General features: G+C 48.2%; 1 protein-coding gene across 2 annotated transcripts in view; it reads right to left on the reverse strand.

The window, feature by feature from the left end:
• Nucleotides 1-27,717, reverse strand: part of LOC142774653 (kelch-like ECH-associated protein 1B) — a 41,892-nt gene that overhangs the window by 3,699 nt on the left and 10,476 nt on the right. The window contains exons 2-8 of one of the 2 annotated variants that reach the window (XM_075875273.1): nucleotides 25,915-26,297; nucleotides 24,563-24,761; nucleotides 18,846-18,995; nucleotides 16,919-17,200; nucleotides 14,287-14,699; nucleotides 12,780-12,985; nucleotides 644-820 (exon numbers count right to left, since the gene is read on the reverse strand). In XM_075875273.1, coding sequence (XP_075731388.1) covers nucleotides 644-820; nucleotides 12,780-12,985; nucleotides 14,287-14,699; nucleotides 16,919-17,200; nucleotides 18,846-18,995; nucleotides 24,563-24,761; nucleotides 25,915-26,279 — 1,792 coding nt within the window. In that variant the 5' untranslated portion in view covers nucleotides 26,280-26,297. The remainder of the gene's footprint in view (nucleotides 1-643; nucleotides 821-12,779; nucleotides 12,986-14,286; nucleotides 14,700-16,918; nucleotides 17,201-18,845; nucleotides 18,996-24,562; nucleotides 24,762-25,914; nucleotides 26,298-27,717) is intronic. The other variant, XM_075875274.1, reaches the window with a different exon arrangement.

Below are 27,717 nucleotides of genomic sequence, written 5' to 3' on the forward strand. Positions count from 1 at the left end.
CAAAACATCCCTTGAACTGACCGTTTGCCTGAGTAATTAGGGTATTAATCTACAGAGTGAAGTTGACTGCGGATGGAATATGGGGAAGGTATCTTGGCATCCCCACTGCTTATGCGTGTACAGGGTTCTAACTCGGGGTAGGGTAACACGGGCCTCTCTTATTTGCCGAGTCTTAAAGAAAATGCGCTCAGGAAGACCTGCCATTGGTTCCTAGCATTGTGTAGTTAAGGGCAAGAAGTAAACAGGCCATTAAGGGCAACATTAGGGTTCCTTAGTTGCCATTATATTAAAAAAAAAGTTAAACGAGCAGTGCCATAGTTTTGCACATTAAAAAATCATGTGAAAGGTCCGATTGAGTAAAGGTGTGGGGCACGATTAGTACCCACCTATAGATGAAATAAAGTCTTTGAGAAACACTTTTATCACTACTGAAGGCAGACAGCCACCCATCATGCCTCTCCCCCTCCCCCATGTGGTCACCTATGCCTACTGGTACTGGACCTTTCCTAAAGATTTTTTTCAGTAATATTTTGCTGAGATGCACTTGACTGGTTCTAGAATGCACAAAGCTCCTTTCAGGGGCTCTTGAAGATGTATTTTATTGGTAACTCGACGTACGAGATTCTTGACCAGGACGGCTTACCTAAAGCAAAGATCTTTCCGTCCAGGACAGCGGCACTGAGCGCACTTCTTCGTGTGTTGAGGGGGGCCACCATCTCCCAGAAGTCGAGGTCCGTGTCGTAGCGCTCGACGGAGGTGACCTGGCCTCGACCGTCATAGCCGCCAATGACGTAGATGTGCTTGCCAAAAGCAACGGTTCCTATAATTGTTGGAGCATTGAGATGGCGTTCATCATCAGCCTGACTACGCGCGCTGCAGAGCAAAGGCGTCTCCCATGTCTCATTGAATAATCTGGTTTTGTGCTCGCTGCAGTTACATTATCCCTGCACACTTCCTAATCTCATCTGCCCAGCTGACCTTCAGCCTCCCCTTCTTATGCTTGTAACCACTGGGAAACCAATCTGTTATGCTTAATGACCAGCGGTTATCTTGCATTCGCACTGCATGCCCATGTCTATTTCTTGTCCTTGACTAAGATGTCTTTAATACTTGTTTGTTCCTTGACCCACTCTGCTCTCTTCTTGACTATTGAAGGGCCCTGAAACAGTTTTTTGAGTAACCATGGAATTCATTCACTGGAAAAGCATATTGACTCACAAATTCAACGCCGCAAAAATGTTAAGAATCCGTCCAGTATGAGCCGAGTTACAATGATTCGTCACGCGCTACAATCGCATTTTCTCTTCTCTCGCCCGACGAAAGCACTAAGCAGGGAAGGATGGGAGGGGCAAACAAAAACGTCACGTGCACCTTGCGACCTTGAGCACTTTTTCCTTTTTTTCTTCTTCAAATACGCAGCTTTTTCAGTGAGATTACGCGTGGACAAGTGATGGCGTCTCGCGGCGATCTCAGTAACAACCGAGCGTGCCATGTTCAAATCAGCCAATGGCTAATAGATGGGTAATCTACGTGTGATTTTTGAGCGTCTTTCGTTATTTGTCGAGGAAAGAGAAATAAATTTTTAGCCGACTTTGATCATTTATTGTGAATTCCAGGCCGCATGCTGCGGCTATAACATTTGGCTCGCGTGTCAAACGCTGCCAATTGGGAGCCTGTACTACCGATTGGCAGCGTTTCTTACTAAGCTCAAAAAGTGTTACAGGGCCCCTTTAAGGTTATGCCTGTTATTTTCCTCTCCATAGCTTGATACGTCATCCTCAATTCAAATTGAACCCTTTCCTAAAGCCTCCGGATTCTCGCTCCAACATTAAACAATAAAGACGGCTTTCTTCTAGACACAGGCTTCTTGCTTCCCGACTAAAATTCACATCGAATGTGCCACAGGAAAACCTCATTGCCCTTATGTCAGCACTGAAACACTCATACCTCATTATAATGAAGTTCCATCTTACTCGCAATTAAGTTCGTTATAAAAGTTTTTTTCTGACATTATATATATTGCAAGACTATATTTAATTTACTTTGTTATAACCGATATTTTGTTATATCCGGGTTCATTATATGAAGGTCTGAGTGTATAAGTGCTCTATACAGACAACACGCATAAAATATTTTACTTTGATTTCAAAGTTTTTGTCGGCCAGCTTTCCGAGCCTCACTCGCCACAATAGACATTGTTGTGACAATTTTACGCAGTTCACTGGGTTTGCGAAATTTACATCCCACATGCAGCCTGAATCACAGGAATCGCTGTCAGTCACTTATCGTTCTTTACATGGTATATGTTTGACTGACACCGAACCGACAGCTGTAGATAGCATGTTGCGAGTTAGTCATCTCGTGATGTCAGACCTGTGTTGACACGTCATTGTGAAGCCGTCCCGTCAATACCAAACTGAAATTGCTGATTCAAGCTAGCAGTATTAAAAAACGTTCAATTCATTCCAAGAGCAACTACATTCCTTGTAGGCTTTTTGGCACCCTTGTTTTCATTTGGATCGACAACTAAAAAATGTTCAAAATTCATGTCGGTATTCGTTTAAAATTTGCATGCTGGCGTGCCTCGACATCATACAATAAAACTTGGTTGATGGCTAATTGACAAAAATTTATCTTACAAAGGCAGCAGGCATTGAACATCTTAATGGAGACAAATTGTAAGCTGAATAATTACAGATTACTGCATTTTCATTAACTGACACCAATTTGCTTTGAAACTGGTGTCACCCATCAAATAATTCAGCTGATGCAACTATTGCTATGTTTGCCACGTTTTTGTTATTTTTTAATGGTAAGTCTACTTTTGCGAGATGAAATAACTCAGCACTTTCTGTACTATGGGAATCAATGTTTCGCCGAGAAATAACCCGCACAAGTAACACACGTGGTTCGAAGCTTTTATTAAAACTCTTGAATACAGTGTATTGTGTCCATATACTTAACAAACTGCAATGAAATGAGCATTCGCATTAACTGTTTGGGTGAAGTAAAACATTTAAAAACCACGTGGTCGTGGAGGCTACAGACTAAATTTAAAGCTAGGAAAAGTATAGTCTATGGCTGCACTTAAGAACTGAAAAGTAGTTGTCTGTGTTATAAAAGAACACTGTAAGACATTTAGAAGAAACACGTTATACACCGTAATAATTTTCATAACACATTGTCTAGCTATTTCAGGTAACTCAATTCTCCACTCGTGCACAGTGGAAGTTGTTCTTGAAGGGTAATTTCAGTGAGCATTAAATTTATTTAAATACTGTCAGTCACAAAATGTTGGACTGCACATAATGAGTTTATCTTACTAGACTGATAATTGTCTTGCATACTGCAAAAGCAAAGTTCACCAAAACAAACTTTGCATGGTCTAACACTAAAAAATAACAGTACGAAACTGCCACGTGAGAAAATGAAAAATTTTACGACTAAATAATGACATCGTCTGGCCTTTAAAAACAACGAAAATGAACTGAAGCATTTTAGGGACTGTCATTAAAGCAAATATGCAAGTTTACCTTACATACCTTATAATGTCAGTAATAGGATGTTAGACTACACACAACAGCCTTCATAGTTAGTTAACTAGAATGACACATATAGACATTTAAGTAAGTATGCAAGTTTACCTTACAATGCCACTATTAAAATGTTAAACACTGCACACAACAATCTTAATAGTAAGTTGACTGGAACAATAATGTAATGTTAAAGCAAATAAGCAAGTGTAACTTACAATGTCATTAGTAAAATGTTGTTAGTAAAACGTCATCAGTAAAATTAGTAAAAAGTAATCAGAGTAACCTAATTGTTAGTTGACTAGAACAACATGACAATATTAAACCACATATGCAAGTTTACCTTACAATGTCATTATTAAAATGTTATGCTACACACAACGCCTAAACAGTTGGTCGAATAGAATAATAATGTAATGTCCTTCAGGCCACGAAGACAAATCGAACCAGCATAAACTTTGCAGGAATTGTTAATTTGAAAAAATAGGTGTATGCAAGTTCATTAGTAATGATACTTTCTGATAAATTGTTGTGTGCAGTTCAACAGTTTAGTGAATTACACAACTTCCATGTAAATTTATGAAAAGTAGACGATGTATGGATTTCGTTTGACCTGCAATGACGACGAAAACTAAACAGGTAAACTTTCTATGAACATTCGTTAAAAGCAAGGTAATTAGTCTATGCGAGTTCACCCTCTGTTATATTATGGTAAAAGGCTTAACACTGCACATAAGAAGAAAACTGAATAAAGAATTTAGATGTTAGTGAGATGTCGCGCAGCTTTGATGACAACGAAAAACAAGAATGTCCGCATGAAGACTCTGGGACTAACTAAAAACAAAGTAAATAATGAATGGAAGTTAGTTAGTAATACTACGAACTACCATGTAACAATGAAAGAGTATACTATAAAAAGATGTCATCTGGCCTTTACAAATAACAAAGATTAGCTAGATAAACCATTTAGGGGCTGTAATTAAAGCAATTATGCAAGTTTACCTAGTATCATCATTAATAAAGTGTTTAACTGCACATAATGGCCCTTAGCGTCCAATGACTATATTAGTAAACTGTTCTTTAGTTTTCCAAGACAAGAGGTAATAATGAAAGCTTGGCAGGAACAGTTGGTAAAAAAATGATGTATGCAAATTTACTATATGTGCTTTTTAACGAAGTGTTATGTGCATGTTGGCAATTAACCAAGTTACAGAACAGCCACGAAATAGATCAAAAAGTAAACAAAGATCTAAAGATGTTTGGCTTTTGAAGACAATGAAAATGAACAACAAATGTTTCAGAAACCTGTCATTAAGAAAAAAGATAATAATTCTAGGCAAATCCACCTTATGTCATGATATATGATAAATGGCTGAGGCGTTTGTGCAGTGAAAGACAAATGAAGCGAGATGTTCATAAAACATCATGCAACAAATGCCGGTAATTAAAAAAAAAAAAGGTTGACAAGAAAACTTTGGCTGTGACGGTCTTTAAGGCAAGGCAATCCGAGCGCACATTGCATCTTATCATGGCAATGGCAGTTCCTGGCACAACAAAGAAACTGAAGGAGAGTTTCAGAAAGTGAATCTAGTCCCAGGGTTGATAGCACCAGCCGTTGAGAAAAAACCGCCACCTTGTCCCGAATCGTTGTCATCTTCAAACAGGTTGTAACCAGCGCTCCCCACACTTGCTGTAGGGCTCGAAGGTCCTGCGACAAGGGAAAACTCTGACGGAAACTCCTTTGAGATTTGGCTGTCTGTGGTCTCTTGCCTTCCTTCTTGCTGGGGAAATTGCTCGCCCCGAATTTCCCAATGGGAAGACGTGACGAAGGACTGCGCTGGCTGCTTGTGTTCAGCATGAGAGAAATTGGCAGCGGCTGTTTCTTCTAAGGCATGCCCATCTTCTGGAGGCTGTCCAACGGGCTGTGGCTCCTGCATTTTTTCGCTCCTGCTCGACGATGCAGTTGATGGATGCAAAGCTTTCTGCATTGCACGAGAAGGACCGGGAAGACGGGTCAGTGCAGATGTCTGCCGCTGGCCACATGCAGGCGCGGGCTGCGCAGGGGGAACAGTGCGGTGTAATTGTGGCTCTTGCAGACTCATACCTGATTTAGCCAAGACCGATGCGGCCTTTGCAGGTGCTCCTGGCACCAGGTTGGGAACAGGCAGGCCCATTTGTTCTGTCACCTGCCATTCAAACTGCACTTGGTGGGATCGCTGCTGTTGCAACCCCATCATCCATTTAGGCGAAGTGGACAATAATTTAGCTGGTTCTCCTTGCGCAAGGTTGGAAGGACCTGCCAGATCAATTTTTTCCATTGCCTGTTGGCTGTCTGAATGGCCGGCACGCTGAGCTGGGTGGAGAGGCCTGTCGGCCTGCACTTCATTGCTCGAAAGGCGAGACGTGGCCAAAGATTGCAGAAGAGGTTCTCTCTGTGCTGTACGGGAAGGACCAGCCGTAGACAACTCTTTCAGTGAATGCTGGTCAACTGAACACTGTGAAACCTGTGCTCTGCGGAGGGTTAGATCCTCCTGTTGCCTTGTATGTCCGGCAGACATTTGGTCTCTTGGCACAGAAGTGTGGATACCCATGGACGAAGCTGCTACAGGGCGCTTGTCCTGTGGCGTTTTCGATGAGGCTTGCGTGCTGATGGATAAGGCATCATTAGTGGCAGCACTCTGAGAAGAAATGACTTGACTTTGGAAATGTGCCAAATTGCTCTTGTGTTGGGCATCGGCTGGCACAGAAGTGGTTTTAACTGCCAGGGAGGATGAGGTTCTCTCACTGGAGGGAACCTGGGGGTGCTGTTGTGCTGGCTTAGAAGCTGAAGTCGATGACGAAGCACCACCATCACCAATTCGTGGCTTCTTGCAAGAAGGAGGGTTCGCGCCATAATTTCCAAAAGGGATCGACACGGATTTCCTCTGTGATGCTTGAGGCTTGGGCGAACAGGCTGACGGCGAAAGCGATTCTAACTTGCCCAAGTGCATTAAAGTGTCAAGCTGGCGTCCTCCAGAAGTCGACCTCGGCCTTATCGGAACTCTGCTTTGTGGTGGCGGCATCAGTAGTGGCGACAGGTTTGGTGTGGGACAGTGAGGTGGTGGTCCTTTTTCAAGGCTCTTGGGGGCCTCCACTGGGGCGCTTTGCCTTGAGGTGCTTGGAAGGGCGAGCACTTCAAAGTGGGATGAAGTTGTTTCGTCGAGCGACATGGAGCATGGCTGGTTTTGCGGAGTCTCGCCAACAGGGCGAAGCTGAGATGGCCAAGTGACTTGAGGAGCTCTTTCCTGTGTTTGTTCCCAAGCTTTGCTCTGAAGCCGCGCCTTCGTGGACTCCAACTGTTGGACTTCATCTCTGACCACCTCAACTTTTTTTCTTCCACATGCACGCTGGACATAAAGTCTGGCGATTTCAATGAAGGAGTTGTTGAGACTGTCTTGGGCAGCTCTCTTCTTCTCTGCGCGTAGCTTTTGCAGTGCTCCGTCGCATTCTCTCACAGCTGCCCGCTTCATTGCAATAGCTTCTTCCAGTCCAGCGATTTGCTTTTCCATGCTGTCGATATTGTAAGGGCGCTTCACTCTCTCCTGCAAGTCTTTGACACGCCGACATCTCTTTTCAACACGCTTCGTTGAAGCTTCCAGATTTGCCGATTGTTCCGCCGAGATCCTGCGCTCTTCTTCCAGCTGCTTCTCCAGGGCGCCGACTTTTTTCTCCGTTGGCTCGTGCAATTGTCGATGCAATTGCGTGTTCGCTTCCTTTGTCTTTATGTTGTCTTGCGCGATATCTACAGCATTTTCGTCGCTCTGCACCATTTCGCGGTAGTGCTGTACCTCCAGAATGATCCCTTCGAGTTGCTCCTCGAGCCTTCGTTGGTGCATTTCGTCAATGCGAAGTTGTTCTTCTGCCAACGCTGCTTCGGCGATCGCGGCACCTATAAGCGACCGTACTCCTTGAGAGGCTTCGTGGCCTTGCGGTTCCATCGCTTCGTGGATTAACAGTCTCGCACAAAGATCACCGTTCGAGATCGCAATTTCCTACACAAGGCAAAAAAAAAAAAAAGTTCAGTCGTTGTTCGAGCACTCACGCACGAACGCAGTTCTCCAATCACGGGTTATAAAATCCTTACGGCCTCGCCGCGCCAAGTCTAACCTCAGGAAATAACAGCGAAGACGCTGGATGCCGGCAGAGCAAAACTCGCTCTTTTGCGAGAAACGGTTAACCGCGAAAAAGGACGCCCAAATCACAGAACCACTGACAGAAGACCTACCAAACTAACTTGCACTTTTTTTTTTTCATAGATTACTTAGATGCGCCGTGTGCCCTCTCGTTTTCAGTGAATGAGCAGTTTTATAAGCGCAGTGTTGACCGCTTACCGACTTTAGCGCCGCCTTTGTTTCTAAAACGCATTCAAAAAGTGGCAGGACAGTCGTTAAGTTACAACATGGCTGCTGTAACTCTTGTGGGTCACTCCGCGCTGGTGATAGTGTGCACTACTAAGCACAACTACAATTCCCGCAAGAACCCGAGTTTCCGGTTGGCGCCTTTGCCGCCGTTGCGTCATTGGTCGAAAACACGGAAAAGAGAGAGCCATAGAGTGATTTAAAGGGTTACTCTATGAGAGAGCCATGGAGAGAGCAGACAACCTAATTCAAAAGTGGACTTTCTTAGCGTAATGCGTGACCGCTTGGCGATTCTTTTTGCGACGTAGGCGTAACCTGGGTCTCGGTGATAACGTGATAATCTGGGTAAATTTGGAGAAGCAGTTGTGGTATACGTGTGCGTCAAGTGACGGAACTCAGCTGGTTACAACGTACACTTAATGAGCGAATGCAGCTGGTGAAACTGGAGAAATCATAGGAAACCGGTGAGTGCGCGGCTCAGCTAGATGTAGCCAGGTAACAACGTTGATTGGTTTAAAATTGTGTATTTTTACAGCGGGTTCGGCTACTTCGGTTGATTAAGGGCCGGTACAATGGCGACGCATGAAGAGTTCTTCCGTGGGCTGTACATACACTCCCCTTTTTTTATGGAAAGGAACACGTCTGCGCGTGGCTTGCGCTCCGGCGCGGCCACCTACAGCACCATTAACCGAAAGATAAAAGAAAGCGCGTCCGTTTCGCGTCACAAACAAAACGACACGCCATGGCCGTTGGAGAAGCGCTGCTAGATTGCGCTCCCTCTTCGGTCTTTCAAGATCGTGCAACGGGCGATGCCGTGAAAAGCGGTTGCGCTTTCCTTATCTGTCGGCTGATTGTGCAGCCGGCAGATAAAGGTAGGCAGCCGCGCAAGAGCGCAGGGCGTATGCTCGCGTGTTTCCTTTCCCAAAGATGGGCACGTGTACAGTGGCGGTCAAAATTTTGCGGACCACGGGAACGCGTGTCCAACTAGAACGCTTTGATGCCCCCGCGCGCGCATCAAGGCACTCTAGTTTGACAAGCGCTCCCGTGGTCCGTAAAATTTTGGCCGCCATTCGCTAGGATTGCTCAACCACCGTGGTAGTATTTTTATATACTCGAATTTGCCTACTCTTCCTGTTTCGGGCTTGGAGCGCAACCGTGGCTTTGTTTACTGCAGTGTGGTCGTCCTCGTTTTGATTAGAATAATGGTTCGTTGTCTATCTCGTGAACTGGTCTACGCCCAAAAAAAGTCGCAGTTTCGTCTCGAGGGCGAAGCAATTAAATGCGATAGCGACTTTTGACAGATATGGGGGTTTAAAAAGGCCAACTCCGGCGATTTTTCGAGGTCAGTGGATCTCATTGAAGTTCACTGGGTACGTTAATTTGCACGTTTGCGCCATTGATGCCAAATTGCAGGCTTGGGAGTTTCGCAGATTCTGTTCACGTGAATTTTATAGCTTGCCTCGAAACGCTCACCTCGCTTGCCAAGAATAATGGCAACATTGTGTGTGTGACGTTGAGTTTTGCCTGGCGGAAGTCGACGAACTGATCTGCCACTGCAGCGTCTGCTTGTCTGCTATGTATTGTGTGGGTTTGGCTAGAGTGTACTAGAAGCGGCTTCTAGTGCACTGTAGTTTTTGCATGCGCTTCTTTGGTTGAACGAGCGATTTGCTTTTCCGCGTTGGTGTGTGTGTGATAGGTGCCATGTGGTGTTGCGTTGTGAGCCAAACACACAATTCACCTTATAATCACCATAACAGCGCAAGCGTTTTAGCTGATCGCCGTGGGTGGCGTGGACAGGTAGTGTCATCTAGCGGGCATTATGTGCAATCAGGCAGGTTCCGGCAGCGTCAGGCAAATCTTTACGTCACACGTAGAAGCGCACGTGGTTGTGTTTCGGTTTCGGTATTGATGTTTTTCAGCAATTAAATGTTATTTTCGATTTTTTTAGCATTTCAGTTATCGGGCGCGTGAGAAATGTGTCTAAGTAACATAAAAGCACCATTATCCTTTCATGGTAAAACAATCGCCGGAGTTGGCCTTTAACGTCCCAAAACCACTATATGATTATGAGAGACGCCGTAGTGGAGAGCTCCAGAAATTTCGACTACCTGGGGTTCTTTAACGTGCGCCCAAATCTGAGCACACGGGCCTACAGCATTTCCGCCTTCATCGGAAATGCAGCCGGGATTCTATCCCGCGACCTGCAGGTTAGCAGCCGAGTACCTTAGCCACTAGACCACGGCGGCGGGGCAAAATGCAATAGCGACAAATTCGAATGTTATGCGAAGTAAGTCTAACGGCTAATTCTTTTGGGTCCCATGTCGCGTAACTCTTCAAAACGCTGGTGTAATGGAATGAAATTCTGCAGCAGGGGCGTTGTCAGAAATATTTTTCGCGATCTGGGAGGAGACACCTTTTTTATTTCGGGGGGTATGGGGCGGGGGCGTAAAACACGTCCTGAAAAGGGTAATTTTCCGCTTGGTGTGCCACCGAAAAAAAAATCAGAATGGGGGAGGGGTACGGGCGCGGTCTGCCATCCTCTGGCTACCCCACTGCGCTGTAGGGAGAGAAGAGCTCTTGTCTCAACACGGTCGCGACGGTGCCCTTATGATCAAAGTTCGCAGTTGCTGCAGGGGTCGCTGTTCTAGGGAGCGTATACATGACAGGCCGTTTTGGTCTTGCATGCTGCTCGAGCCAGCGTTTGTAGAACCAACTCAAGCGTCGCACCCCCTGCGACCTACACCCCGGCATCTCTTCATGTTCCTTATTTCTGGGAAAGACGCGTGGGTGTTTTTCTTTCTGTTTATAAAGTAATCGAAGGTACGTCTCACACGCAGGATAATGCTATCGCATGTGCCCTCCGTGCGGCTTAGATAGGCGCCTTGTGTTATCTCTGCTGCAGCCACGTTCGTCCCCAGCGCTCGCGCTCTTTTACTCGCGGTCAGAACATACGATGCGCGAAGGAATCTTCACCGATTTTGACTTTATACGGAACATGACGGCGATGGCGACAGTCTTTCCAAGGTGTCTGCAATGACATAGCCGGGGGTGGCCCACCAGGTCTGTGTTCTCTCACCCGTAATTTCGTTTGCCATGACAATCGACCACATCTGCCTGCCCGGCCCCCACTTGAGAATAAGGTGGTAAGAACAAGGTGGTGCCCCCTCCCCCGAAAAATTTCTGCCTATGTCCCTGGTTGTCTGCATAACTTATATCGCAATAAGAGGGCCAAGAAACCGAATTGCGACGCTGAAATTCGGCTGACCTTCGTCTTGAGACAAAGAAGCTGCATGCCACGTGGGGCGGAAAAAAACGAAGCTTACGCAATCTATGTACTACCCATCATTCCTACGCTGGTTTGATCACGACACGTTGCAGCTTTCACATACGCTAGCACCTAGTTTCCCTCTATAGTGCATTATTATTAAACTCTGCCTGGGCCTAGCTATACAGTGTACTGATGCCAGACAGACGAAACGGCTGCACGCGCTATCATGTCTCGATAAGTGTTTTATTAGATGCGAAGCAGGTTATGCTCGGGGCTATGTTTGTCCCTTGGCGACCGTCCGCTTCCCACTGCGCATGCGCCAACAATATCCCTCTCCTCGCGTGAGTGCGTGCAAGTGGGAGGAGGTGGCAGAACGCTGCCTCGTTTCTCCTCTTCCGTTCATCTCTCCGCCACAAATGTGCGCTCGTAGATAATGCTCCGTTGCACTCTCCTAGTAGCACTTTGCGTTCACTTTGGGGCACACACACGGTAATAAACACAGACGGGAGGGGGCAACATAAGCGGCACACAACATATACACAACTCCACACAAACGAAACACACACGGAAACAAACGAATGGAAGCACTAGTGAACACCCCCGCTTCGCAAATTCACATGCTTCCCTTCAGTGGAAGATGGTGTAATTTTTTTAAAATTTCACGCACTCTGTTAACGCAAGTCCCGCGTCGCTGTATTTCAATAGGAGCACGTTCGCTTTGAACAAAATATCGCTTAAAACAAAGTTCGCGTCCTGTCCAGATTACTTCGGCGTGACTGTAATTTATTGTGCTGTGATAAAATACGCTTACAACGCTCCGACGCTTGTTCGCATATTTTTGAAGTTAATGTCGCTGCAACCGAAATCCCGCTGATAGTGAAGTTCTGTCGCGAACACTTGGGTGTGATTGAGATCTTTTTGTATTTACGTTGTCGGACGCTTTCTGTGTGGTATTGACTGATCTGAAGTTGGCTTGGAGCGTCACTTATTGTGAATAGGAATGCCAATAACTGCTGAAAAAGCTCAGTCATTTCCACGCATTGAAAGCCGTTGGAGAGTCAGCCTGTAAGCGTGCACATGTATGCGATTGGCTGGCATCTTTACCGTAATTTAGTTTTATTTATTCACTCCCCTCTTTGCTCACATGACCGGCGTGACTGCTACTGCTACACAAACAGCGCTGCGCACGGGATGGTGAAAGACAGACAGACGTCGCTTCATCACCGTGCCGTGTCCAAAATCGGTCTCGCGCCTGTAGACATTTCACAATCGCGATTGGCTCCCGTATACGCAGGCTGCATAAGGAGGTCGATCGCCATAGGGAACTTTCATCCTGATCGTGCTCTATCGAGATCAATAGGGCACGGTGTGAACTGTTATAAGCTATAACACTGTGTTCCAGTCTTAGTGATGTACCAACCAGAACAGTTCGCTCATGTACTAATAGTATTACTACTACTACTACTACTACTACTACTACTACTACTACTACTACGGCGACGACGATGGCATAGGGTAGATTTAAACAGCTTTCGCGTTAAAGCAGTGATATGAGAATGTGGAAAGCGTATAGTGACTCGCCTGCTCCGCTGCGGGGCACCTTCAGGGGTGCCACGACGTCCCAGCGGTCAAGCTCGGGACAGTATCGCTCAACCGTGCCGAACTTCGTGGTGCTGTCGCAGCCGCCCACGGCGTAGAGCCGCCGCCGAACGACGGCAGCGCCCAGGCCGTACCGCGCCAGGGACAGGCTGGCCACGCTTGTCCACTCGTCCGTCGACGGGTCGTACCTGCAGCAACACGGTGGCCAACCGAATAATGCGCCGGCCTCCCGTAGGGGCAGAGTTCACAGCGCCCAGCGAGTTCCTATAACCATGCAGGCCAGAGCAACCTATAGGTTCCAACCGAAGGTGTGCGGAGGATTCCTTACTGTTGCGTATCATACCGATCATTCTGGTTAACGTCCCTGACTTTCCTTCCTTTCCTGTTCCTTTCTTCTTATGTTAGAGGAAGCGTAGTATCACCGCGGCTAGAGTTACTCTATATGCTACCTTTAGGGAGCATACACAGTGACTCTAACCGCGGCGTCTGTGCCGTGCTCCCGACCGGGTTGCAGAAATTAGGTGCCTTTTCTCATCTTCTAACCACTACCACCCCACCACCACCACCAACCCTCCTCACTTCGGTCGTTTTCGAGAAAAACAAGCTTCCCAAATGCTTTCGAAAATGACATTGAAGTGATGGCGTGCTTCTCACGACGGCTTTCCTTTGGTCCTCGACTTTCCGGAGGTGAAAATGAAAAAAAGGAAACATTTCTCGGAATGCGACATCAGTGGTCCTCGGCTGCCGTTATTGTCAAAAGCCTGCTCGGCTCACAATCTTGCACTTCAAAGATGACGGAGCAGGTACGACTGAGTAAAGATACCGAGTGCACTTGGCGTTCGGGTCTGTTCATTAAGAGGGAGGGTCTTGACGTCACAGGAACAGACTGCCGACGTCGCGAATCGTGCCGCAAAGACGGGAAGTGCCAGGAGTGAACAACACGCTCTTAGTATTTTGGCGAAGGATCTCGCAGTTTTATTTGTCGTCTGCTCGATTGCGCGCTGTTTGTTGAATATGTCAATGACAGTGTTCGGTTAACAGCACGGTGCAAGAATTCTTTAGGTGAGCGAACTCGGGGACTATCTGCTGCCCGATAATGCTCTGCTTCGCAAGGAGCCCGAGAGATTACGCTACAAAATTTGCCCCGGCTTACCACCCCCCCCCCTGTTGGTGTAGGAAACAACACCCTCGCCGCACCATCAACCCTCTTTCGTGGCGCCGCTCTTGTCGTGTCGCGTGGTTGATATCGTGCGATAACCCGGTTTTCTCATATTTGGAAACCATTGCCCACGTGTCAGATGTGCTTTGCAGAATTTGCCAGCAGCCCGCCATGGTCCTCAGTCTGGCGAGCCATCTGTAGGCAGGCCGCGAACGAGAACGTACTCGGTCCCTCCCCGCCAAGCGCTCGCCTTAAAGTATTCTTGTTGCACCGTGGTTTACAGTTCTCGTTCGGCAAGGCCGCTTGCTCGACTAGTTGAACGGCTCTCACCTCTCGACGCTGCTGAGGCAGTTGGTGCCGTGTGATCCAGCTACGGCGTACAGTAGACCGTCGAGCACGGCGACGCCCAGCCTGTGCCGCGGCACGCCCATGGGGCAGCGCTCGCTCCAGCAGTTGCGCGCCGGGTCGAGGCAGTGCACCACGGGCACGTCCTCGCCCAGTTCGGTGGGCGGCCGGAGCACTCGACCGCCGACCACGTACAGCAGTCCTCCGAGGAAGGCGCCTCCGGGACCGCTCCGCTCCAAGGGCAGCGGCGGCAGCGCGCTCCACGAGTCGGACTCGGCGCTGAAGCAGTCCACCGTGTTCAGCGAGCGGCGCAGGTAACCGCCAGCCACGTACAGCAGGGACGGCACGCTGGGGCATCGCTCGCCGCAGCAGCTGCAGCCGCGGTGCAAGGTCAGGTCCTGCAGAGGCAGGGCAAGGCGAAAGTTTTGGAGGGGCTCCGTGCCCCTTGTGCCCCCCCCCCTGGCGCCGCCACTGGGTGACTAGCGCTAAGTGCGTTTTTTTTATTTAGCGCACGCGAAAGAAGAGATGGAATGGAATGGAAAAACTTTATTGTTGTCCTGCAGGACGCGCGTAGCGGGTGTCTCCCGCGAAGGGACCGATAAGGAGTACCTGGCTGCCGCATCGTGGCCCTGCTGGACGGCCCATTGCTTTTCGGCGTGAAGTGGGCTTCCGAGGGACCTCTCCCACTTGTTTGAGGTAGTCGGAAGGGGCGTTTCTACACACTCGGAGCATGTGCGCCAGTGTCGCCGTGTGTCCGCCTGAGGGGCACGTGTCGCTGGGGTACGCATCGGGATAGTAAACGCGAAGCTTGGCAAGGGTTGGGTATACGTGTGAGTTTGTAATAGGTGTAGGGTTAGCGTCTGTGGTCTAAGTTTCGAATGTGGGGGTGGAAAATGCGGCGTTCTATTGGTAAAATTGCTTGGTGATGTGTGCATCCCGACTGGTCTCTAACTCGGTGAGATGGGGAAAAATGTCAATCAGGGCAGCTGTTTTATCATAAATGAAATATTCCGACGTTGTTTAACAAGCATTGCACTTTTCTGTTGAAAATTTGCTAAAGTGACGATTTCGAGGGTAATTTAGCAGTATTTGTTAATTACCCAGTTTGACCATTGACAGTTATAGCATAGATGAAATATTCCGACATTTTGGAAAGGAGTGCTACAACTTATGTATTGAAATACCTGTTGCTATGCTTACTGATCAAACAGTTCATCGAGGAATCATTGTTAATTACTCAGAATCACATGTCAGAAAAAATATGTCGTGCTCCATACGGTTGAGAAAAATGATCAATTAGACAGGTGTAGCGTATGTGATTTTCTTCTTATTGTTAGGTGCAAGTTAGCTGAAAATGAAGCACGTGTTTGTGACGCGCTATGAACTGTCATAATCATGGCTAGCGTTTGCGGTCCTGCACCACACAAAGGCATGGCCTTCGTAACTAATAGTAATTATTAGGGTTTGACCATAGGCCTGCAGTGGGTTCCCCTTCAGGGTGCCGGGGGGGGGGGGGGGGAAGGGGGAAGGTTATTCGCAGCACCCCCCTCGCTATCATGTCAATGAAGAAGGCTGACTTTGCGCCCCCCCTACCCATGCTTCATAGGTTTGACGTCCCAAAACCATGGGACGCCATAGTGGAGGGCTCCGGAAATGTCAGTGAAGTGTGGCTATTTAACGCCAATCGATGACAATTAACTTTAGTTTCGTTCATCTCAAACAGAGGAGCGGAATCTAAAAGCTGTCTGTCGACATGTTGACGAGCCCGCCGCCCCCATTACAACGATGACGGCAGCACAGTGACAGGTATACATTTTACACTGTGCACATAAGTTCTAACATTTCATCTTTGTCGAAATGTGGCCACCGTGGCCGGGACTATAGATCCTGTGACCTCCGGGTTCACTGTCGGGTGCCATAACCATTACACCACAGTGGCGGGTGGCCTTCGAGTCTGCCACCCGAAATGAACGAGAAGTCGCTTTGCATAGTCTTCTCAAACAAATGTGCTAGCGTTCTGTATGCGCCAGGACCGATTGCAGAAGCCGCGAAGGCGCACTGCGACCGCTATGTACTGATCATGGGGTAATTTCGCCATTCTTGAAATTCGCTGCAATATCGTATCGATTTCCTGTTCCGTTTCGTCAAATACGACAGAGCAAAATTACCTGAAAAGGGTAAAACAAAATCCTACATGGAAGCATCGTCCCAGTTTGAGTCTGTTACCTCAGACGAAGGAGGGAAGTGGGGGCGAGGTTTTTTGTATTAGCCCCGTGCTCAGAAATGCTCCTCGACTTGAGTTCTTTCCACCGCGTTCTCAATGCAGCGCAAACAAATTTCGAGCGCACTGTCTTTAGCCGCGGTGCCAAGGCAGCACAAATGCGCGCTGCCTTGATGCGGTACACAGCGGCTGCATTTCCGATGGAGGCAGAAATGTTGTAGGCCCGTGTGCTCAGATTTGGGTGTACGGCAAAGAACCCTAGGTGGTCTAAATTCCATGAGCCTTCCACCACGGCGTCTCTCATAATCATACGGTGGTTTTGGGACGTTAAACCCCACATATCAATCAATCAATTGACGCGGTACACACGCCATGTCAAGTCAAGGGAGCACTCACCCGCACCACGTCTGCGAGGTAGTCCGCGCATCCAGGCGTGTCCCTCAGGAGGGCGCAGTGGGCCAGCTGACGTCGCAGGAAGCTCGGAGCGAGCCGGTGGCAGCGCACCGCCTTCTTGAGGGCGCGCTCGAGGTCTCCGGCGCGCCGGCGCTCGTCGTGGCGCACCCAGCGCACCAGGGCCTCGTACACTTCGATCTCGCTGCTCACGTTGAGACCGTCCCTGCGCAGCAGCTCGAACAGCCGGGGCCGCGGCAGGGAGAGGAACTCGTCCAGTCTACACACCTGCGTACGTGGTGGGCCACGTTAAGAACCGCGCCCCGGCAAGCTTCACGAAACGCGAAAAGTGATCGCCATCGTCAAGTAACACATAAAAATTGTCATCATCTGCTGAAGGCACCTTATCACGTCACTATAACGCCTCGCCGTGGTGGTCTAGGGGCTAAGGGCCGTTCCAAGCGTTTCCCGTAGCGTCGCCAATTGGCTTATTTGTCCCCCGCTTGCGTGCGGTAGGGGTCCCGGCACGTGCGTTGCGGCTGTGCGGGAAGCGCGTGTAAAAGGCCCTAAGGTACTCGTCTGCAGACCCGCAGGTCTCGGGATCGAATCCCGGCCGTGGCGGCTGCATTTCCAATGGAGGCGGCAATGCTGTAGGCCCATGTGCTCAGACTTGGGTGCACGTTAAAGAACCCCAGGTGGTCGAAATTTCCGGAGCCCTGCACTATATACGGCGTCTCTCATAATCAATCATATGGTGGTTTTGGGACGTTAAACCCCGCATATCAATTAAATCAATGTCACTATAACGCCAAAATGCGCAAAATTTGTGACATCACTTCGACGGTGCGGTGACGTCGCATGAAGCGATGTCGCATGCTGACGTCATCACATGACGTCGTTGCTTGGTCAAAGGTAGGCTGATGTCGGAGGCACTGTGTGCAAGGGGTACGTGAAGTGCAGATAGCTTTCGTTGGAAAGGGGGATGACCGCGATACAATTCACTGAGGTCTAGACCTTAGACTACTATTCACCTAGACTTTTCACCTACAATTCACCTAGACTACTATTGCCTTTGATTCATCTTAGGCGAACACGTAAGGCACAGTGTGGTTTTTTTTGTGTGTGTGTGTGAACGGATGCGATCGAGCGATGAGTTGGGATATTCGTAGTGGACATTTGTCGCCGTCCTTTCGTTGAAATTGTGCGAAAGTGAAGTTCAAGACGGTAGTGGTGGCCAGAGCAAATAATCCGCACCAAAATTTAAGCGAGGCATTTCGCATCAAGGGAGCTGCCCGGGATTGAAGGTAACGCTTTGCTTCCCCCCACAAGGCGTGCTTTTTTTTCCTTTAAACTTTTCATTGAAAGAGTGCTATTTCTTGGGCGAGTTGGAAATTCATACTTTGAAGGGGAGCGCTAGTACACATGGACTACCAAGCAATGTACTTCTACGCTACACATAGCGAAGCCTTGCTAGTCCCGCAATGCCAGCTAGACCTACAGCAACGACTTAGCAGGCTCTGAGCTTGTGGCCAGGTTGGCCACAAGTTCAGATTTATTTTCCAACTATATGCACACTAGCACAATCTGTCCACATTTTTTCTGTTATACCCACGCTGCAAGACAAATAATAATTTAGGCGTAAACACTTCGCCTGCCGGCGCGTCCAAATAATGTTCGCCTCTTTCATCCTCTCGGCCCTCTCTGCCCCCATCTCGCATCGCTCGCAGCGCCCCCATCCTCTCGGCCCCCATGTCGCAGCGCCCCCGACGCAACTGTGGCCGACGCATGTACTAGAGACGAACAAATATCTGCACGTGCACTCCGTCGCGCTGGGCGGCGAGTTTCCACTCCTAAATTATTTTTCTTACACCGTGGTTATACTGAATGACGCAGTATCTGCGCGTACGTGTATACTGTAACGTGAGGTACCCACCATGGAGAAGTGTTGCTCGGCGAAGCGCTCGGCGCGGTCTTGCAGTTCGCGTATGTGGTGCAGCTGGCAGAACTCTGCGATGCCGATGCAGTTGGAAGGGTCCAGCTGGCGCTCGAGGAATCTGCAGCAGGCGTTTGTTATGCGTTGCACCTAAAAACGGTGCCGCTCGGAGAATCACTTCCACTGTCCCCACCACGCGGGAAAGAGAGAGAACATGTACATCAATGCGTTCGGCCACAACGACAGCCATGCACTGCGACAACAGTTGAACGATTTCGCTTGTTTGTAGCCTGGTGACTATGTCACATTTACTCACAATAGAGGATTGGCCAATATAATATAATAACCTATGGATGGTAACGGCACTATTGCTTACCAACTAAAATAATGTAAACATTGTTACAGAAGTAATTGACAAGAGAAAACAATGAGAAAGTAAATGAGTTGCTTTACAAGAACGATAATTTCATGTTTGCAGCCGACGAGACAGCTATGTTTACCTGACCCGATTATTTTGGGATGGATGCGTTACATTTCGTAATATTTTAAAAGATTACCCCAAGAGTATATTTCGACTATTAAAAGACCAGTAAACAGTCCCAAGGCTCAAAAATTGTTATAAAGAGAAATATGCGCACTATTGCTTTGTGATCGGGCTGCCGCAAGAATTTTGCGAATACGTGCCATATTAAGTTAAAGGGGGCTAGAACATTGGTATTAGCTGGTTTCAAATTTTCGCGCGGCCCCACCACCCTTCTCTCTCTCAGGGAGGGGAAGGCGTTGCAGTCGTCGTAACTGGTTTAGACCAATCGACGAACTGCGTGCTACGTCAAGTCGCCGATCGGCGGCTTTGCGTCACGGCGCGTGAAATGAGGATTGGTCAGACGTATAGGAAAGGAGCGCGGCGGGAATCGTTTTAGGGGCGAAGCTCCTTAGGGCGTGGGCTGTGCGTAGGCTGTATGTAGCCACCTCTAGTTTAGTTCTTGCAGTGTTCACTAGATGGCGGTACCGTCCCCTCTATGTAGCCACCTCTAGTTTAGTTCTTGCAGTGTTCACTAGATGGCGGTACCGTCTCCTTTATGTAGCCACCTCTCGTTTAGTTCTTGTAGTGTTTACTAGATAGTGGTACTTGTAGCTGATGATGAAAAGATGCAAGATGTTATAAACTAGAAAGCGGTACTTGTAGTTGATGAAAGACGCGAGATCTTATAAAATAGGAATGATGTCACATATGGCGTGTGTCATTGGTTGAAGGCAATCGTTCGATTTAGTGCGGCGACGTACGCTAGGGGGAGCGATGTAATAAAATCGAGTGGGCAAAATGTACAGAGGATTTATGGTTTACCAGGTTTACCTCCGGAGCTTCGCCCACTCATCATCATTCACTTCGTGGATATGGCGGCACTTTTTTTTTCGTAATGCAAGCTTTGTGCAGAGTGCAACACTGTAATATTCGGAAAACATAATTGCCGCGGTGTACTCCACGAGTTGCTGAGCTTCTTTCGGGACTGATAAAACAAAAAAGAAAATCTGGAGCCGGTTGACTGGCCCTCTAAAGTGAACGTTATGTTGGAATACGTTTAGTGGCTTGAACGAAATTACACACAGCATCAAATGCGTCCCTGGGGCAATGTCTCAATACGAAGGCATCGAAATTTAGAAGAGTTCTCTGGTTAAACCAAATTTAAATATAGCTTCGCAAACGGAATAGCAAGCAGTCTTTTCCCAAGTAATGAATAATTACGAGATGATACAAAATAATGTTAAATAGTTTCTGAATCTTCGCGGAACGGAAAGAAGGAACACATCGCAAGACCAGTTCGGTTTGCATGCCTCTCCCTCGCTCTAGAAATAAAGATTGTATTCGATGCATGTTACTCTCGCCCAATAATCACCTATCTCGCGTGCGTAGAGGCGTGCACGTGACCAAGATGGTTATTGATGGTTTTCGACGATATCCATGATCGGTATTGCCATGATACTAAAAGGTTCCCGAAAGAATGCGTACTGTTCATTGTCGAATGTCATGCATGAAGCGAAAAAAAATGGAGCCGGAACAAACGTCTTCGCGTTAATGAGAACATTATTGGATTGATATAAAATGACGGCTTTGTTTCTGCCGTCAGTGAAGATTGCGTATACACTATAGTCAACGCTTACCGTAATTTCACATAAAGTAACCGAAGTTACTCATCGCTTAAGTAATCCAATCATCTATTCATAATGTAGACAATATCAATAGTCATTTAACCAACATAAAGCACTGCTTAACCGCCATAAACGAATGCTGCCAGTTAATGAGTAGATACGCCGTCGTCCGTCACTCACTCTTAACAGCGTTGGGCTGCGCTGTGATATTCCCTCACATTTCAAATTTCAAATCAAGAGGGACAATGTAGCGCTACAAGATTGAAGTAAACAAAAGAGAGTATCCTCCCAATAGGCGATCCCCAATTCGCAGCGCGCGATTTTTCCACGTGATTTTCTTACTTCAATTTTGTTCTGTTTACGCCCACAAAAACTGTTGGGAATGCGCGGTGCAGGCCGTGCCTCGTTCTTCGAGAAACTTCACGATTGTAGTAAGTCGTTTTGTTACGATTGCGCGCAAGACACAGTCACGCCGTCAGGGTTATTCCAGAGTTTGGGCGATTACCAGGGCTAACCCCCATATCACTTTCACTCAACTCTTCCTTTCACCCAACGTCCTTCACTCAACTCAACGGCCTTTCACTCAACTCTTCACCTTCACTTGAGAAAGCCGATGGAAGCGCCCTCTCTAGGCACGGCAAGCCACTGCATATCAGCGATTATGTGGTGCGATTATCGAGCAGCGCAGCGTCATTTTCAGCCGAGCAGCGGCGCAGTGCTCAACTCTGTCAAGTGAAGGGTGAAAGTCGAGTCGAGGAGCGCTTGTGAATACGGGGGTAAGGCTGCAAAGTTTTATGCGTGATGTATACAAGACGGCTTGTCCCATCGATTATCGGATGTTCGACGACCGACACTCTGATCACCAATGTCAGTAGAAAGCGTGCATTTCTTGCTGTAGTTTGAGTTTGTCCCCCCCCCCCCCCCCTAGATTGACCAAATGAAGATTGACCAACGAGATTGACCAAATGAAGATTGATCAACGAGATTGACCAAATGAAGAGTTTCAAACTGAACACGTCGATCGTAGCCCTCGTTAAAGTCACGACCACGTGACAATATAGATCGCAGTGCAGGCAAAGACTGCCTCTATTAGAGATCATGTGATTTGTCGATGTGCATGCATGGGGCACGATTCCCAACGTATCTGCCTAGGGGCCTCCGCTGATTGGCTGGAGCTCGGCGAGCTGGCAGTGACGCGCCCCGTTTTCTGTCCTTCTTCCGCAAAGTAATTTAAACGTTACAAAGATTTCCCAAATCTCGACACAAGCGAGTTGCCACGCACTTTGGAATCGGAATGAGTCCGAAATCGTTCCACATTTTCGTGACCCCCGGAATAGAGTGGGAACGGAATCGCGTCCTTTTTCCGAAAATAGAGCTAATTTTTCGTCGACGGGCTGACTTTCAAGCTTCGAACATTAGTAAATGAGACCCTGGAATTTGGCGATAAAGCAGTAATTTAAAAAAAAAGGCTTGGCTGATTACGAGCGTGGTACATTTATAAGCAATGCACCTACTATAATTATGTCGTTATATGGACCGTGTGCCAAAGTTTCCCCCGAATCTTTGCGTTTTTTCTCAAGGGCCACTCACCAGACTCTCAAAATAAAAAAACAAAAAAACGAATACTCTCAATATTTCTTCTTGCGCACTTCTGTGACGAAAGCAGTATAGTTCCCGTGACGTCTGTAGTGTACATGCTCTTGATTGGTCCATATACGCGAAATATCAAACGTGATTTGTCTCTTGCATTCTTTTGCCATGCAGCCGGCCATCCTTTCTTCCTTGTCTGACGTGAATATCGTGCACGATCAACCGATAACACTTCTTTTGGTGCGCTTACAACTGCGCAAGTGGCGCCAGCGGCGGGTATCCTGACAGGCCCTAGCCAACGACACCTAGATAATTCCTGGCCTGCTCACTGTATCTGCCGTGGGCTCTGATGTCACTCCGTTTAAGTTGCCGTGTTTTGCTATCACAGACGTGCCTTGCTCCCGTCGCTCGACGGACACGCAGTGACGAACGCTTTCGTGGCGTGCTGGAGTGCTTGTAGGCGACTGACCCCCGTATTCTAGAACGTCCCTTCACTCAACGCTTCACCTCCACTTGAGAAAACCGATGGAAGCGCCCCCCCCCCCCCCTAGGCAGGGCAAGTCACTGCATATCAGCAATAAGGTGGTGCGATTCTCGAGCAGCGCAGCATCATTTTTGGCCGAGAGGTGGCGCAGTGCTCAACTCTGTCAAGTGAAGGGCGAAGGTCGAGTCAGGGAGCGTTTGTGAATACGGGGGTGAGAAGACCGTGCTTTCCCGCGCCCGAGAACTGCAGCGTCGATACGTGATGTGCTTTGTGCGCTGGATATTCGCAATGTGTACAACTTCAAATCCCGACAGTTGGACAATGCTGCGTGGCTAATTGTCGCGGCAAAGGGACCGATGCTGCGAGTGTTCTCGTTTCTTACAAGGACAACCGAAGAAAGAAATTGCCCTTCGTCGAGCTGACGTCGACGTCCGTTTTCTTCGTGACCCGAAGGTACGTGTGCCTGTTGCACTGCATATCTTGAAGTCGTTCTAATGGCATCGTGTCAACCATGTTTCGTTCTTGCACTAAAGTAAGGATGTCGTGTGTGTTTCTGACTTGTTAGCGTAAGCCCTGGCCGCGGCCCTGACATTAAAATGATAAACGCGCGTGGCAGTATACATTTCCAGAACAAGCGGTTTTCCTTCAGCGTCGGCAAACATTTTGCTATTGGAGATTAGCACTGCGGACGTCTTGCATAACCTTCATTTACTTGGTCGAGAAAAAAAAAAGGAATGCTGTTGCATTGCTTAGTGCATTAGTTTTGTGCATAGTATTTTCTCGCCGGCGTTTCGACCACATTATTGCGGTGGTGTTACAATTTTGTGCCAGTCTCGCCAGCACCTTCGCCTAATACGTTTCCTTGACATTTAGATGCCAGTAGACACTTAGGGTAAAGCGCTTTCTTAAATGGTTTTTTGGTGTTTAATGGTGTTTAATGTTTAACTTCATTTCGTCACTTCGTTTAACCATCAAATCTTAACCTCATAAATCCACCGCATGTATACGATTGCGCACAATCTTTCTTACTCTTTCGTGAAAGAAATGGCTCACTCATAAATCCTCAAACGCTTTTAAGCGTAATACATATTTTAAACAAGCGCCTTTTCTGGCGCAAAGGGCAGAATAAAGCTTTTAAGCATGTGAAACTGGCTGCGAAAGTGTTATCTTTTAACGGGAGATAATGGTGGCAATAGATCCACAGCCTCCCATAGGTGCACTCGCTCGGCCCATACGAGTGACGTCCCGGCGGCAATGAGCAGGCTTGAAAGTATTCTTCTAGGTGGCATTGCTCTAGCGGTTAGTGCTGACATTGTTTACGCGCTTTTAAGAACTAAGGGGAAGAGGAGGACGCGTCACGTGTGCGAAGGACCGGAGAAAAAAACGCCTCCCCGTCTTTGAACGCGTGGTAATGAGTTGCCCTTTGAGAATCTACCGTCCTCTCCAATTTTCTTATGAAAGAAAAAAGTGTGACGTAACATTCACGCCTTTATACCTGTAGCATGTTGGCGGCGAGCAGTAGCTGGCAGACGTTCTTCTCGTCCACTTCGATGCGACCGGTGTAGGCGAAGCGCACGATGAGTTCCATGGCTCGCAGGCCGACGCCCTTGATGGAGATCCTGTGCGCCTGCGACTCGCGCAGGTTGCTCGTGAACATGGCCCTGAAGTACGGAATGCCGGCCGCCAGCACCACTCTGCGCACGGCCAGGAGCGAATCCAGGTTGAGGGAAAACTTACCTCGTGTACAAGACACTTTCACAAGAGAGATAAAAAAAAAAAAAAAACTCCATCCTGGACTGTGGCATAACAGTACAAATATTTACCGTAAGTCATGCAGATGAAATTATGGTGACTTTGACAGACGCGTGAAACAGACAAGGAACCGACGAGGATCAGCGCTGATTTACAACTGAAATGTATTATCGGGAACATAGAACACATGTGAGCACCACTCATTCACTTGCTCATGATGGCAGGCATGGAAGGAACCCTAGAGATGCAAAAAGATATAGCAATGAAATCAGAAAATGAAAAAAAAATCTCAAGCAATCCCCTGTGCTCTTGCATACTTCAAAGCACCTTGGGCACCGCCCATTAAAGCCTTCTGTCTAAAGATGTTTTCTATATAGATGCAACGGCTGGGCCAGAACACACAGCCTGTAGCGTGTAGAAACAGCAGCCCGCAGGGCTGCTTCTTCTTTTTTTTTTTGAAGGAGTTGGGGGAGGGAAGTCACGCATATTTATTACTGCCCAAAGGGCCTTATGGCAACGCCCAGGGAATCTTCGCTGAAAAGGTGCGCAGGAAGGAGACGCTTGAGCGCGTTCAAGTGTTTTGCTAACTATAAAGCCCTGCGAACGTCTGTAGTATTCTTGGTATTCCTGGCGGCCGATGTGCGCGGTACCGAAGCGGCAAATATAGGAGCTGCTCCAAAGGAGTAACGATTATCTTTGCTTGATCGGCTTACTTGTGGCGGTCAGTCGTACTCGTGTATAAAGCACGAAATGCAACGGAGAGCAGTGCCCGAAAAAATCTTATTAGTCTAGTTATACGCTTCCGCATATGCTGTGTGAGTGCCCGGCACAGTACAGACACACTAGCACCACGACCCTTTCGTCGAAGCTCCATGAGGCTCTGCAGAGCCCCGCTCTTGACGACCAAACCTGGGCGACCCAGCACGACCGTGAGGCGGCGTCCAGGAAGGCCCTCGACGTCCCCTCATGGAAGGCCTAGGCCAAGCCACCTAAACCTGCTGGCTTAATTCTCCTAATAAAGTTTATTCCTTCTCCTCCTCCTAGTTATACGGTACGTGTGAATGCGTTTTATGAGTGTACACATGTCACGCATACCTGTGTGCCTGGACGACGCCTTCGCCGGACGCGTCGATCTCGACGTCGCATAGCGTCCGCTCTCGCCACAGGGACTCGAGCGACGTCAGGACCTCGCGAGGGTACGATGACGACCGCTGCTGTTCGGCCAGGTCTTCCCAGTCGCCGTCGCCGGACGACGGCTGCGGCGAGGACCTCGGTGAGGAAGCGTCTTGGTCACCGTCCGCACGTCGCGCCCCCACGCGGAAACACCGGCTGCCCGGTCGACGCCTCCGCGCGGACCACGGTCGGCACACCCGGCACACCAGACTGCGTCCTTCACCTTCTTGACAGTCCGGCCGCGCGCCAGATGACTCCGACGGTTGGTGTCCGTCCATTGCGAGCATGCAGCACGATGTTGCGATCTGCACCAAGAGTGTATGGTGAGATTATTGACAGCTAGCAATAATGGTTACTGATCATGCGTTGGCATGTTAATTTTTCATACGTGCAACCTCAACCACAGAGTAGCGGACAAACTATAAGTGCGTAGCAGTCGTGCGTAGATTTCGAATAGGATGTATGGATGGATGGATAGGAAACTTTATTGTTAGTCATAAGGCGCACTACACAACGCGCTGCGGGCTGCTCCTACGTTGGGACAGTCAGGCCAACTTCGACCGCCGCATCGTGGGCCCTCTGGACTTGGACGTGTGAATCGGCGTGTGACATGCGGTGCACTACTTTGTGCCGCGCTTTATCGACTTCCTCTTTTTTTACGGCAGTTGGAATACTGCAGCGAGTTACGTCACATTGTTTTACCTGATTCAGGTGTAACGATGTATTGGCAACTGTGGGAAGAGCAATAGCGCGCTTGCGTGGCGAGGCGGGGGTGGCCTTTCTTTGGTGGCTTAGGTGTCGCGTCAACCGCATGTTTCTGGAGTGTCTTTAGCCATTTCAAAGAAAATTACTGAGATTAATATTTGGTGTTTAGTTTTAATTACATCATTTCAGGCCTTGTTCGTTCATTTAGCTTAATTTCGAGCTTTGATAGCCTTTCAGGTCTGTGTCGGCCGTCTTCTTTTAACCGTAATCGCACCACATGAAATCTACGGATGGGTGACAAGATGCATGGGCCCATAAGCTGCTATATTCAGTAAACAAACAAACAAACAAAAAAGAAAACTGTTTAAGCCACGCAAAGCTGGAGACAACAAAACTGGACGAATATTGAGGACAAATCTGCCTGCTCATGTTGTTTCTATAGACCTTAACTGGGTGACTCAGGTTGTTTCTTCTTTTTCTTGTAGGTTTTTTTAGGTTTTTGCTAGATTAGGGTATATACGTTGTTTCTGCGTTCATTTTCGTAGTAGAGAGGTTCGCGTTAAACTGCAGACGGTCAAACAGAGAAGGATGTCCAAATTCCCGGAAGAAATTCACATGGTAACCAAGCGTCCGACCTACGAGCATGTGGCCGTTGGCATATAGGCCTCCCATCGCTTCGGGCTCTTCTGGTAGCCGTCATCGCTTTTGCCTTTCTCTAGTATCCTCTCGTTGGGCGTACTCGGGGTCTTCGTAGTCGTCATCGCTTTTGCCTTTCTCTAGTATCTTCTCGTTGGGCGTACTAGGGGTCTTCGTAGTCATCATCGCTTTTGCCTTTCTCTAGTATCCTCTCGTTGGGCGTACTCGGGGTCTTCGTAGTCGTCATCGCTTATGCCTTTCTCTAGTATCCTCTCGTTGGGCGTACTCGGGGTCTTCGTAGTCGTCATCGCTTTTGCCTTTCTCTAGTATTCTCTCGTTGGGCGTACTAGGGGTCTTCGTAGACGTCATCGCTTTTGCCTTTCT

This window comes from Rhipicephalus microplus, chromosome 10 (assembly GCF_043290135.1).
Source record: "Rhipicephalus microplus isolate Deutch F79 chromosome 10, USDA_Rmic, whole genome shotgun sequence".
NCBI classification, from domain to species: domain Eukaryota; kingdom Metazoa; phylum Arthropoda; class Arachnida; order Ixodida; family Ixodidae; genus Rhipicephalus; species Rhipicephalus microplus.